The sequence below is a fragment of the Psammomys obesus genome, unplaced genomic scaffold (genome assembly GCF_907164565.1).
Source record: "Psammomys obesus unplaced genomic scaffold, mPsaObe1.curated_primary_1811, whole genome shotgun sequence".
NCBI classification, from domain to species: domain Eukaryota; kingdom Metazoa; phylum Chordata; class Mammalia; order Rodentia; family Muridae; genus Psammomys; species Psammomys obesus.
The window spans coordinates 8,591,897-8,602,856 of NW_026596152.1; the positions used below are offsets into that span (position 1 = coordinate 8,591,897).

The window sequence follows — 10,960 nt, forward strand, 5'->3', positions numbered from 1 at the left end:
GTGTGTGTGTGTGTGTGTGTGTGTGTGTGTGTGTGTGTGTGTGTGTGTGAGAGAGGCTGTGTGAGTTTCTGTGTTTCTGTGTACCATTTTTGTGCATATGTCTGAGGCCAGAGGATGTCAGATCCCCTGGAACTAGAGTTAGACTATTGTAAACATGATATTGTCAGTGCTAGGAACCAAACCCTGGGCATCTACAAAAACAGGGAAAGTCTTCTCTGCTCTCTGGTTCCTGTTCTGAATTTTGACTCTGCTCTGGCTTCTGCAGGTACCAAGCCAGCTGCCTCTGTGGACCCATGGGGAGTGCCTACCACAGCCAGCACGGAGTCTGTCCCCAAGAGCTCAGACCCCTGGGCTGCCTCACAACAGCCCACCTCCAGTGCTGGGAAAACAGCAGATGCCTGGGGAGCTGCCCAGCCCAGTTCTGCCTCAGGTGATCACTTTGCTTGGCCTGCTCCCTGCAGCTTTACCATTTCTCCCTTCTCCTGGTGCACCTGGTGCTCCCTTTTCCGGGTGCATGAGCTTGCTGACTGCCCATTTTGTGCACCTCCCAGATGGGAGCAGGTATCACAGGCCCTTTTGTATTCCCACACCCGAGAGTGGTGGTGCATTGGGCCTAAACAGAGTGCTGCACCTCCTTCTTGGGTGGCAGGCGGACTTCAGGACTTCTTGGGGGCACTTCCCACAGGTGCCATCTCCAGTGTCCAGACCCAACACATATTTCCTACACTTCAAGCCCTTACAGCATTTGGAGTAGGATGGTAGAGGCAGTGGTCGGCTCTCGTGTTTCCTGAGCCCACCTGTTGCCTACCTACCAACTGACTGAATATGGCCCCAAGTTTACGCTATGATGTGGAGCACTTGGGAGAAGCCCCTATGGCCAGTGTTAGCCCACTATCCCCATGCAGACTGGGTACCTGTTGTACTGGGGAATGGAAAGATGCCCTCAGTCACCCTCTTGTATGTCCCCTCAGGGTCCTTTGAGCTCTTCAGTAATTTCAATGGTACAATTAAAGATGACTTTTCTGAATTCGACAACCTTCGAACTTCAAAAAAAACAGGTAGGTGAAGATGCTTCTATATAACCTTTTGTGTATCTGACCACCTGGTTGATTTTAGAAGTAACATGCATGGGTGTGAGTGAGTGCATGTGTCCACGCGTGTGTTCGTATGTGTGTATGTGCGGATAGCTTTTGGGAAGTGGTTCTTTCCTATCATTTCCAAGTGAACTTCCAGCAAATTCTCCTGTTTCTGCTCTTGGAATGTTGGGTTTACAGCTATGAGCCACTGCCTTTTTTGGAAGGGGAAGGTGTGCATTCTGGTGCAGCAAACACTTTTATCTATTGAGATACCATGCTGGTCCAATAGTTTGTTTGCATCTTATTAATAAGAATTCAGAAAGAAAATTTAGAAAATGAAAGTAGAAAATAAATGTGAATAAGTGTACATCTATGCTTTGCTGTCAACCCCAAATAACATCTTAATGTTTTTGGAGGATTATGCTATGTAAACTTAATGTGAATCTTGCTTTTCTATTTACATATTTTTAAATTAAATTTATTTTATTTGTTCATTTATTTATTGTTTTTTTTTGTGTGTGTATGTATGTGTACTGTTTACAATAGTATACACAAGGGGTGAGAAGACAGCTTGCTTTGTCCCTGTCTTACAGCTGAGTCAGGGGCCTCAGTACCTCCCCAGGACAGCAGAACCACAAGCCCTGACGTCTTTGAGTCTCAATCCCTGACTTCTGCCTCAAATAAGCCTAGCAGTGCCCGAAAAACACCTGAGTCTTTCCTGGGCCCCAATGCAGCCTTGGTGAACTTGGACTCACTGGTGACCAAGCCTGCTCCACCAGCCCAGTCCCTCAATCCCTTTCTGGCACCAGGTAGGAATGTGCTTCATCAACCCCTGTACTCTCCAAAGCTGGCCTCTGACCCTTTCTCCCCTTTCAGGGACTGCTGGCCTATGGCTGGGAAGTGGCAGAGCCCTCAGGAACTCTATTACTGCCCATTGTCTCTAGGCCTGGGGAGAGAGGGGGGATGGTTGTAGATGCTGCTGTTTCAAAAAAGCCCTGGAGGGGAGCATGTTGTAGAAGCTGTCTGAAAACTGCCCCAAGCAGGGAAACTCGTACTAGTACCAGCTTTGGGTCTAGTGGAGGTGTTTGCTGCCCAGTGTCTATTACTTGTAAGAGAAGCAGCACCATGGCCCTTTAGCATGAGCCACCTCTGGAGGCTGAAGGGTCCTTGTAATAATGCCTGGCATAGGGTTCTACACAGCATGTGCCGAGTACTGCACTGGCCAGAGGACAGGCCCAGTCACTTGACCCAGTACTTGTGGTCTCCACAGCCTGGCTCTGCGTCTGACCAGCAATTCTCCAGCCCTTTTCTACCATTTTTACCCATTTCTACCCATGTGCATCACAGCTATAATGAGCTAAATAACCATTCATTCTTAAGATTTTCTCAGTCCCCTTTTTATCTCCAGGCTGTGACCCACTCACTCACCTTGCACATCCTCCTCCTCTTTCCACATCTCTTCATCTAGTATGTCCCCCTTTCCCTTGCTTTGCAAGGATTCTTTCAGACTTAGGCTTCTGAAGAGTAGAAATGTGTCTCTAACAATGACAGTCCTGACCTGGCTCTGTGTCTTGGGGATTAGAGGACTTTACTCTGTTCTTACAGATCCTGGCAGAGGAGGGTGATCTCTAGAAGCTGAAATTTGGGGCCTGTGGGGAGAAACAAGATCTGCAGAATTTCTAGGTTCTACCCCACCCTGAGTAGTAGAAGGCATGTTATCTCTAGAGCAAGGTTGCCTGTGGGTAGAGCTGGTCAGGACCTGGGTCCTCAGCTAGTCTAGTGCCCATTCTTGCCCAAGAGACTCTTATCCCTAGTGCCAGAGTACAAGCGCTGTCGGGGGTTCCAGCACTGTGGGAAGCCTTGCTTACAAACCTGTCATAGACTTGAGGTATCATGGCCTTCCTACAAACCTGTCATGGGACTTTAGGGTCGTGGCCAGATTGAGGTAGTTTTGGCAGATATCTGGGCCACATGGGTAGACCTGCATCTGCCGTTCCTGAGGAGTTTTCTTTGGTGAACCTGAGGTCACATCAGACCCCATAATGATCCTGGTAGAAATAAATCCCAGGAGAGTGGGTCAGGCAGAGTACAGCAGCTTCCTCTTTGTCGTGATGTCTCATGCTACCCCTTGATGAGCAGACCATGTTGTTGTGTGGGACCTAACAGGCTCAGAGACTGACCACCACAGTACACATACTCTAGAAAGACCCACCAGCTATTTTACCAACAGGTAGAAAAGCCTTTTAATTGAGGGAGGTTTTGAGGAAGCTGAGTGCCACTGACTTGTCAGCTGTAGCCTCTCAAGCCTTCATGGTGCCAGTTTGTACATTCTGAGACACTGCAAGGCCTTTTCCAGGCATCTGTAGCCACAGCTGGCAGACAGAATGAGGGAGCAGGACAGCTGACAAAAGCCTGGGTACCCACTTTTCAGAGGTGCTAGGATGTCCAAGCCAGTGTGCTTTTGGTTCTGCCTTGTTTAGCTCTATAGCCCTGTACAGGTCCCACACTCCTCACAGCCATAGTCTGGAGATGTTTGCATTGTCTCCTAGGGACTCTACTGTACAGAAACACAGCCCTGCCCTACAGATCAGTGTAGAATGCCAAATGTGGAGGCAGGAGTGGGGGTTTGTACACGTTTCCTGAAGGGATGGTGCCTTCCAGTGGCTCACTGTGTTCTTGCTCTTTTACCAGGTGCTGCTGCCCCAGCCCCTGTCAACCCCTTCCAGGTCAACCAGCCCCAGCCGCTGACACTGAACCAGCTTCGAGGGAGCCCTGTCCTGGGAAGCAGTGCATCCTTTGGGTCTGGTCCAGGGGTGGAGACTGTGGCCCCTATGACCTCAGTAGCCCCACAGTCAGCATTGGGGCCCAGTGGCTCCTCATTGACACCACTGGGCCCTACAGCAATGAACATGGTAGGCAGTGTGGGCATTCCCCCATCAGCAGCTCAGGCAACGGGCACAACAAACCCTTTCCTTCTCTAATGCCCAGGCTGGGACTTGCCTGAGTGAACACCCAGAGTGCCGAGCCCAAGGATGTCAAGTGGGGACTCTAATCTGTGTAGTGGCTGAGAATATGGTGGTAGGGGTGTTAGAGCTTTGGGTCCAGCTTCCTGGTGAAAGGGTGGTTGTTATAGTCCAGAACCTTCAGGCTGGGGTGCAGGTGGGTGACCCCACCGTCCTCACTGGGCCCCTGTGTCTCTTCCTAAGTGCTCAGCTCTAACCTTGCTCCACTGAGGTCTTGAAAGGAGGAGGTGTTATCAGTGTTGCCCAAGATTCTGGGATGCTGTAGCCCAGGACTTGGGACAGTCACATTGTGTGCGCCCCATCCCCAGCAATCTTCAGGGTGTGGGCAAGGTGAAGCTCTGGCCCCACTCGACACTGACCGTTGGGAAGTGGTTGTGCATATTTTATTTTCCTTTGGCTCATGTGAGTCCAAGGCAAACACTACTACCAGGGTGGAGCTTTAAGCTGACTGGAGCGCGACCCTGCCCCGGGCTCTGTGCTTGTGCACGTTTGCACATTTTGTTGAGTACAGTTTCATATTTGAGTTTGCAGAATTATCTAATAGTCTTTTTTTGGCTAATATTTTTATAACGTGGTTCTTATTTAACTGTCTAGTTTTGATAGAATTGACCAAGTCTGGCTGATTAAGGTCTTGGCATGTATTATTTTAGTGGTCTAATTTCTCTTATTTATGGTTATAACTGTAAGAAAACTTTAAAAGAAGAGATATTTGGATGACAAAAATATGCCTTATGGAAAACTAAGCAAATTCTTTATAGGAAAAAAAAAAACATCGAAATTAGATTACACAAAAAGAATTTTATTAAAACAAAACAAAAACTTCCAATAGTAACAAAAACTTGCAGCCTCCAGTTGCCTTTTTCCTTTCTTCAGTTCTTTTGATGAATTACCAAATCAACTGACTCATTGGCATTTTTGCCTAGATCTGAGAGGCTTTTTGCTACTAGTGTATTGACATCTTAATGTTAAAAGAAAAAACAACGCATGATTGTGACTTGCCAGTTTTTATCAACTAATTCCTCTCTTTGTACCTGGCGTGCAGGGATTGCCAGGGACTTCTGTTTACTGCAGACCAGAAGTGTGGCTGGCTGCCCAGTCGCCATGCTCAGGTTAATGAGATTGTGGGAAAATTGGGGGTGATGGTGCACTTCTGGGCCCATAGGTCACCAGGGATGGTCCCCTAGATGAGTCTTAATGAGATTGTGGGAAAATCGGGGGTGATGGTGCACTTCTGGGCCCATAGGTCACCAGGGATGGTCCCCTAGATGAGTCAGGACAGGGACCCTGATCTGTTTGCCTACCAGCTCCAACTCAGGCTGCTGACCAGGAAGTAACCACATCCTATTTTGGAGAAGAAAACATCCTCCCATGAAGTAGGTTTTTAACAGACGTGCACTGATACTACTCCCAACCTCTTGCTGTCCCCACTCCACTCACTGTTAAAGAAAAGTGTTAAATCCTGAACTAGAGACCACAGACTTGCTTTTCTTCAGAGAAAGGACTGCCCCTTCTTGGTCCTGGCAGTTTGTGTGGCTGGCCTTTCTGCCTTGTCTTGCAATATGGACTTCTAACCTTAAGCTCCAAGGGCATCCAGCCACCTGCCAGCCCCTCTGTGTCCAGAGAAAGTTTGGCCCTCAGCACCCACATGGTTGACTTGGTGGTTACTGTTTGAGTGAGACTGCACTCTAGACCTCCTGAATCTGAGAGCCCACATGCTGCTCCTAGGCCCCACAAGCCAATAGCCCTTCCTAACTACCTGTTCCTCCTAGAACCTGAGGCCTAGCAGTACGCTTGGGCCCTGCTCTTTAGGAAGGCTAATGACTGGGCATCAGAGAGGTGCAGGCACCACAAGACAGGGGAGCTGACACCGTTCTAGATTGCGCATTCTTCAGATTGTATGGGCCAGGGCCAGAACTGCCTTCTGGGGCCAGTGATTATGCTGCGAAGACAAGAGCCCTTCTGGCTGAGGCCCCATTCCAATAGCCACTAGGCTTCCTCTACCCACAGGCCATCCAGCGCATGTCCCAAGTACCTGCTGCACTGATCATGAAGCCACTGGCCACTGCCATGTGTGTTGCACACGTGCCACCATGCCCTTCCTGATGAACACCCTGAAGGAAGTCACCCAGCTGTTTCTCAGTCCCAGGGCTGGTGGTTGGTTTTAGATTTATGTTGACTGTTGATACTTATTTACTGTATAAATATAATTTATCATTTGTATCTTGATGTGGTTTTTGGCTGTGTCCTTTGCTGTCTTGTCTTTACCCTCCAGTGTGATGAAAGATGGCAGGGCTGGCTAGGGAAGCAGCTTGGTGTGCAGCAGGCCACCACCCTTCCCTAGTGCGTGAGCCTCAAGGACAGGCTCAGGTCTGCTTTTAGTGGACATTGCCATAGTCTGTCTGAAGGCTGCACTGGGCAAATGTTGACCCAGATCCATTGCCCAGGCTGTCAGTTCAGGGGCCAGTTTTCAGTGTGCTTTCATCAGGGTTATGAAACACCATGACCAAAAGCAACTTGAGGAGGAAAGGATTTATTTGGTTTATGCTTTTGTATCACTGTTCATCAATCACACACACACACACAGACACGATGGGGGCCCAGTTTTCTGTGTAGCCCTGGCTGTCCTGGAACTAACTTTGTAGATCAGGCTGGCCTCAAAAGAAATCAGTTGTGCCTGCCTCTGCCTCCCAAATGCTGGGATTATAGGCATGTGCCACATCTGGCATGGTTTAGCAGGAACCTCGAGGCAGGAGCTGAGGCAGAGGCCATAGAGTAGTACTGTATATTGGCTTGCTTAACCTGTTTTTTATAAAACCCAGGACTGTCAGCCCAGGGGTGACCAACAATGGGCTGGGCCCTCACTTAACTATCACTAATTAAGAAAATGCCCTACATGCTTGCGTGCAGCCCGATCTTAGGGAGGCATTTTCTCAGTTGAAGCTCCCTCCTCTCTATTGACTCTTAGCTTTGTGTTAAATTGACATAAAACCAGCCAGTACATTTTCTTTCACATGTCTGCCCCAGAAAAATTGTGTCCTGAAAAGCTTCAGTCTCTCAGATGGGTATATATCTCTGCGTTGCAAATAGTAGGACATAGGCTTGGTTAGCAGGTTACCAGTTACTGTTACAGGTAGTCCTCTGGGCACCCGGGTCTCCATTCAGTCCTGCTTCCTCAGAACAGAAGGTGGCATTGGTCCTTTCTGCGTTCAGCTCAGAGTCTAGGGTTTACGGAGGCAGGCTTCTCCAAGGCAGGCTCCCTGCATCTCATGATAGCCAGCTGTGCATCAAGGTGAATGACACTGCTGTAAGTGACAACACGAGGGCCCTGTGAGGCCTTCCAGCACAGGAAAAGGCCTGGGATGGCCTCAAGCTCTGTTCTGCAGGTGGCCTGTCCTTTGAGTAAGCAGCTGGGAGCCAGCTCTTTGCGTGAACATGGATATTGCCAGTCAGGACTTGTTCTGAGTGTCAAGCTCATGGATTCTGTGGGTTTTGTACTGGCTAATTTTGTGTCTACTTGACACAAGCTGGAGTCATTGGGAGATGAAGGAGCCTCAGTTGAGAAAATGCCTTTATAGGACTGGACTTTAGGCAAGCCTGTAAGGCATTTTCTTACCTACTAATCAGTGGGGGTGGGCCCAGCCCATTGTGGATGGTGCCACCGTGCTGGTGGTTGTGGGTGAAACAAAAAAAGCAGGCTGAGCCGTCATGGCCACTGCCTCAAGGTTCCTGCCCTGCTTGAGTTCTTGGCCCAGACTTCTTTTGGTGATGGTGTGTGATGTGGAATTGTAAAACAATAACCTCCCTTCCCCCCCAAGTCTGTTTTTGGTCAGGATGTTTATTCTAGCAATAGAAATCCTGACAGGAGGCTAATTCCCTCAGAACCATAGCAGGCTTTTAGCTCTTTGCTTCTGTTTTCCATGGACACATAACTCTTTTTTTTTTTTTTTCCTTTTGTTTTTTTTTTTTTTTTTTAGTTTGGTTGGTTGGTTCTGTTTGAGACAGGGTTTCTCTGTGTTACAGCCCTGGCTGTCCTGGAACTCACTGTAGACCAGGCTGTAGATCCGCCTGCCTCTGCGTGTTAGGATTAAAGGCATTTGCCACCATGCCTGGCTCATCATTTGTTCTGTACTAAAAGACTAGGTTTTTAATTTTCAGTCTTACAGTTTAGTTTTAGAGTCCTCTTACCTAATCTTTTTAAAAATTATTTTTGTGTATGGGTGCTTTGAAAGTATGTCTACACTGTGTGCGCTTGTCTACAGCCCTTGGAGGCCAGAAAATGACATTGCATCCCCTCAGATTAGAGTTACTTCAGCTATGAATTACTCTGTGGTTTCTAGGAATTGAATCCTGCTGTAGAGGGCAGCGAGTGCTCTGTGCTGAGCTCTCTCTCCAGTTCTTTCCCAATCTTATGATGCTAATGTTTTTTAGCTTTCTTTGTTGTTGTTCCTTTTTGTTTTTGAAGACTGGCCTGTCCCCCCCTCCCCAACTTTGTTTTTCTGGCACATTCTACTGTCCTCCCCCAGAACCGTTGGTGCAACCACAGAACCTGCCTTGAGCTTTGCCAGTGGCTCTTTGCTGTTAGTATGTGTTCTGCACTCTTCCTGCCTAGAACCTACCTGGTGGGGAGACTGTGCCATATGTATACGATGGCTTAGTGGATTTTTTCTGGGGTGTGTGTGTTTGTTTTGTTTTTCCCTTCCAAGACAGGCTTTCTCTGTGTAGCTGTCCTAGAACTCACTTTGTAGACCAGGCTGGCCTTGAACTCAGATATTTGCCTGCCTCTGCCTCCCAAGTGCTGGGATTAAAGGTGTGTGCCACCATTGCCTGTCTTAAATGTGTAGCCCAGGCTGGCCTTGAATTTGTAATCCTCCTGCCTCTGCCTCCTTCAGCAGATCCTACCTGGGTAAGCGATCCCAACAGGCACCTTCTGGTTTTGTCATTCATTGTAGGGGTTTTCTTTTTCTTTTTTTTCTCCAGAGCTGAGGACTGAACCCAGGGCCTTGCACTTGCTAGGCAAGCACTCTACCACTGAGCTAAATCCCCAACCCCACCTTCTGGTTTTAATCACAGCATTAACTCATTCCTTGAAACAGTTTTCTGTGTCAAGAGTTCATGCAGGAATAAGTCTGCTACTCCCTTCTGTTCAGGACAGAACATAATAAAATTCCCCCACAAAATGTCTAGCAGGGGTGTCCTTGCAGTGCCCTTCTGGCTGGAATCTGACATCTGACTTCTCTCACCATGCTGCTGCCTTCAGTGTAGGCCTCCTCAGGCTTCATGGACAAGAGCAAGGGCCACTCTGGAGGTTTAAGGGGTCAGCCTTCCTATGCGATGAAACACCTTTCGTCATTTTGTAACTGTACCAAGAGGCCTAGGAGATGTAGTCTAATGGTTTGTCCAGGAAAAAGTGAATAGTCTGGTAGATGTCACCTGTGTGACAGTAGGTGAAAGATAAACCTGGGTGTCATGTGCCTAATGGTCACATACCTAGTAACCACCCACATTCTAGGCATGCTCCAGCCATTGGCCTCCAGTGTTACTGTATGGTTTCTCACCCTGACTGGCAAGAGGCTTTTAGGTGACAGTACCTTTCTGTGCCTTGACTAGGGTTGAAACTCTAGGTGCAGTGCTGATCTGTATGCACGTGTTGCTTGCAAATATTCACTCGAAAGACTAATAACTAATACAGAGCTCTGGTGAATGATGCGCATGCTGCACTATATAGCAGGTGATACGTGAAGCCCAGGGTGAACTGAAGTAGAAAAGTGGACCAATGTGAAAATGCAAATAACAGCTGCTGTCCTTTGGTATCCTAGGTGGTTAGAACCCTACTGGGACACCAAAATGTGAGGTCACTCCAACCCCTGTGCAGGCTGTGGTGTTTGCATAGTGCTCACCTGTACCACCTGTGTTTGAAGTCACCTCTAGATGACTAGCAATTCCAAACAGTGAAAATGGTACATGGTTGTTATGATCAAGAATGGAGCCTGCGTATCTGTAATGTTTGGTTTGTGGCCCTGGAACCTTGGATGTGGAACCTGCAAACAGACTGCAGGAAAATGTCCACAGACTGTTGATGGTGTTATTTACTGTAAAGTCACTTCAACTTTTCTGTGCTTAAACAGCTTCACAGTGTTGGAGAAAGGGACCTTTGCATATAAGAGGGCAGCCCATCGTGTCAAAACTTTTGGCAGATGAGTCCATAGTGGCTAGGGCCAGAGATGGCCTGGAAGGGGGCAGAGATTCTGAAGTGGGAATGGCCACTTGATACGATTGTTGGGCCGGAGACCTGCAGTGGAATGAGGTGAGATGCAGGGGGCATATGAGGGGCTCCTGACCCAAGAGCTTAGTGAAGGCTGAAACCAATGACCCTGAGGAAAAAAAGAAGGCACTGCTCCTTGTGAGTGTGATGTCCAGGGGGAAGGGCAGGGATTTTTCTGGGCATGTTCTTTGAACGGTAGCATCTCCAGGGTAAGAGGAGGCACTTGAGGTTGGAGGTATAGTTGTGCTGATGTCTAGAGGTAGGGTGGCCATGAGGGGAGTGGCCTGAGGAACACACAGGCATTTTGGGCACAGTGAGGTGCTGGGGTTTGATGGTAAACTAAAAGATGACTGTGCCAGGTGAGATTCTGCTGAGTTAGTATGCAGAAAGGAAGAGCATGCAGAAGGTGGAGCGTGTAAGATGGCGCTGATGAGTGCTAATGTGCAGAAAGGACACTGACTGCAGGAGATCTGAGATGGCAAAAGGAAGGCCATATGGGGGGGGGGGTTAGTGGTCTAAGGAAGGGACCTGTGGGTGATGCAGTGTACATCACTGCCAGGGTAGAGGCTGTGGAAGAGGCTTTCCACAAGAACAGCTGG

At 48.4% G+C, this 10,960-nt stretch overlaps 1 protein-coding gene across 7 annotated transcripts in view; it reads left to right on the forward strand.

The window, feature by feature from the left end:
- Nucleotides 1-6,319, forward strand: part of Epn2 (epsin 2) — a 58,160-nt gene extending 51,841 nt beyond the window's left edge. For all 7 annotated transcript variants that reach the window (XM_055594251.1, XM_055594257.1, XM_055594255.1 and 4 more), the window contains 4 exons: nucleotides 266-430; nucleotides 972-1,058; nucleotides 1,670-1,885; nucleotides 3,768-6,319. In XM_055594251.1, the coding sequence (XP_055450226.1) occupies nucleotides 266-430; nucleotides 972-1,058; nucleotides 1,670-1,885; nucleotides 3,768-4,057 (758 nt within the window). In that variant the 3' untranslated portion in view covers nucleotides 4,058-6,319. The remainder of the gene's footprint in view (nucleotides 1-265; nucleotides 431-971; nucleotides 1,059-1,669; nucleotides 1,886-3,767) is intronic.
- Nucleotides 6,320-10,960: the final 4,641 nt, after the last annotated feature.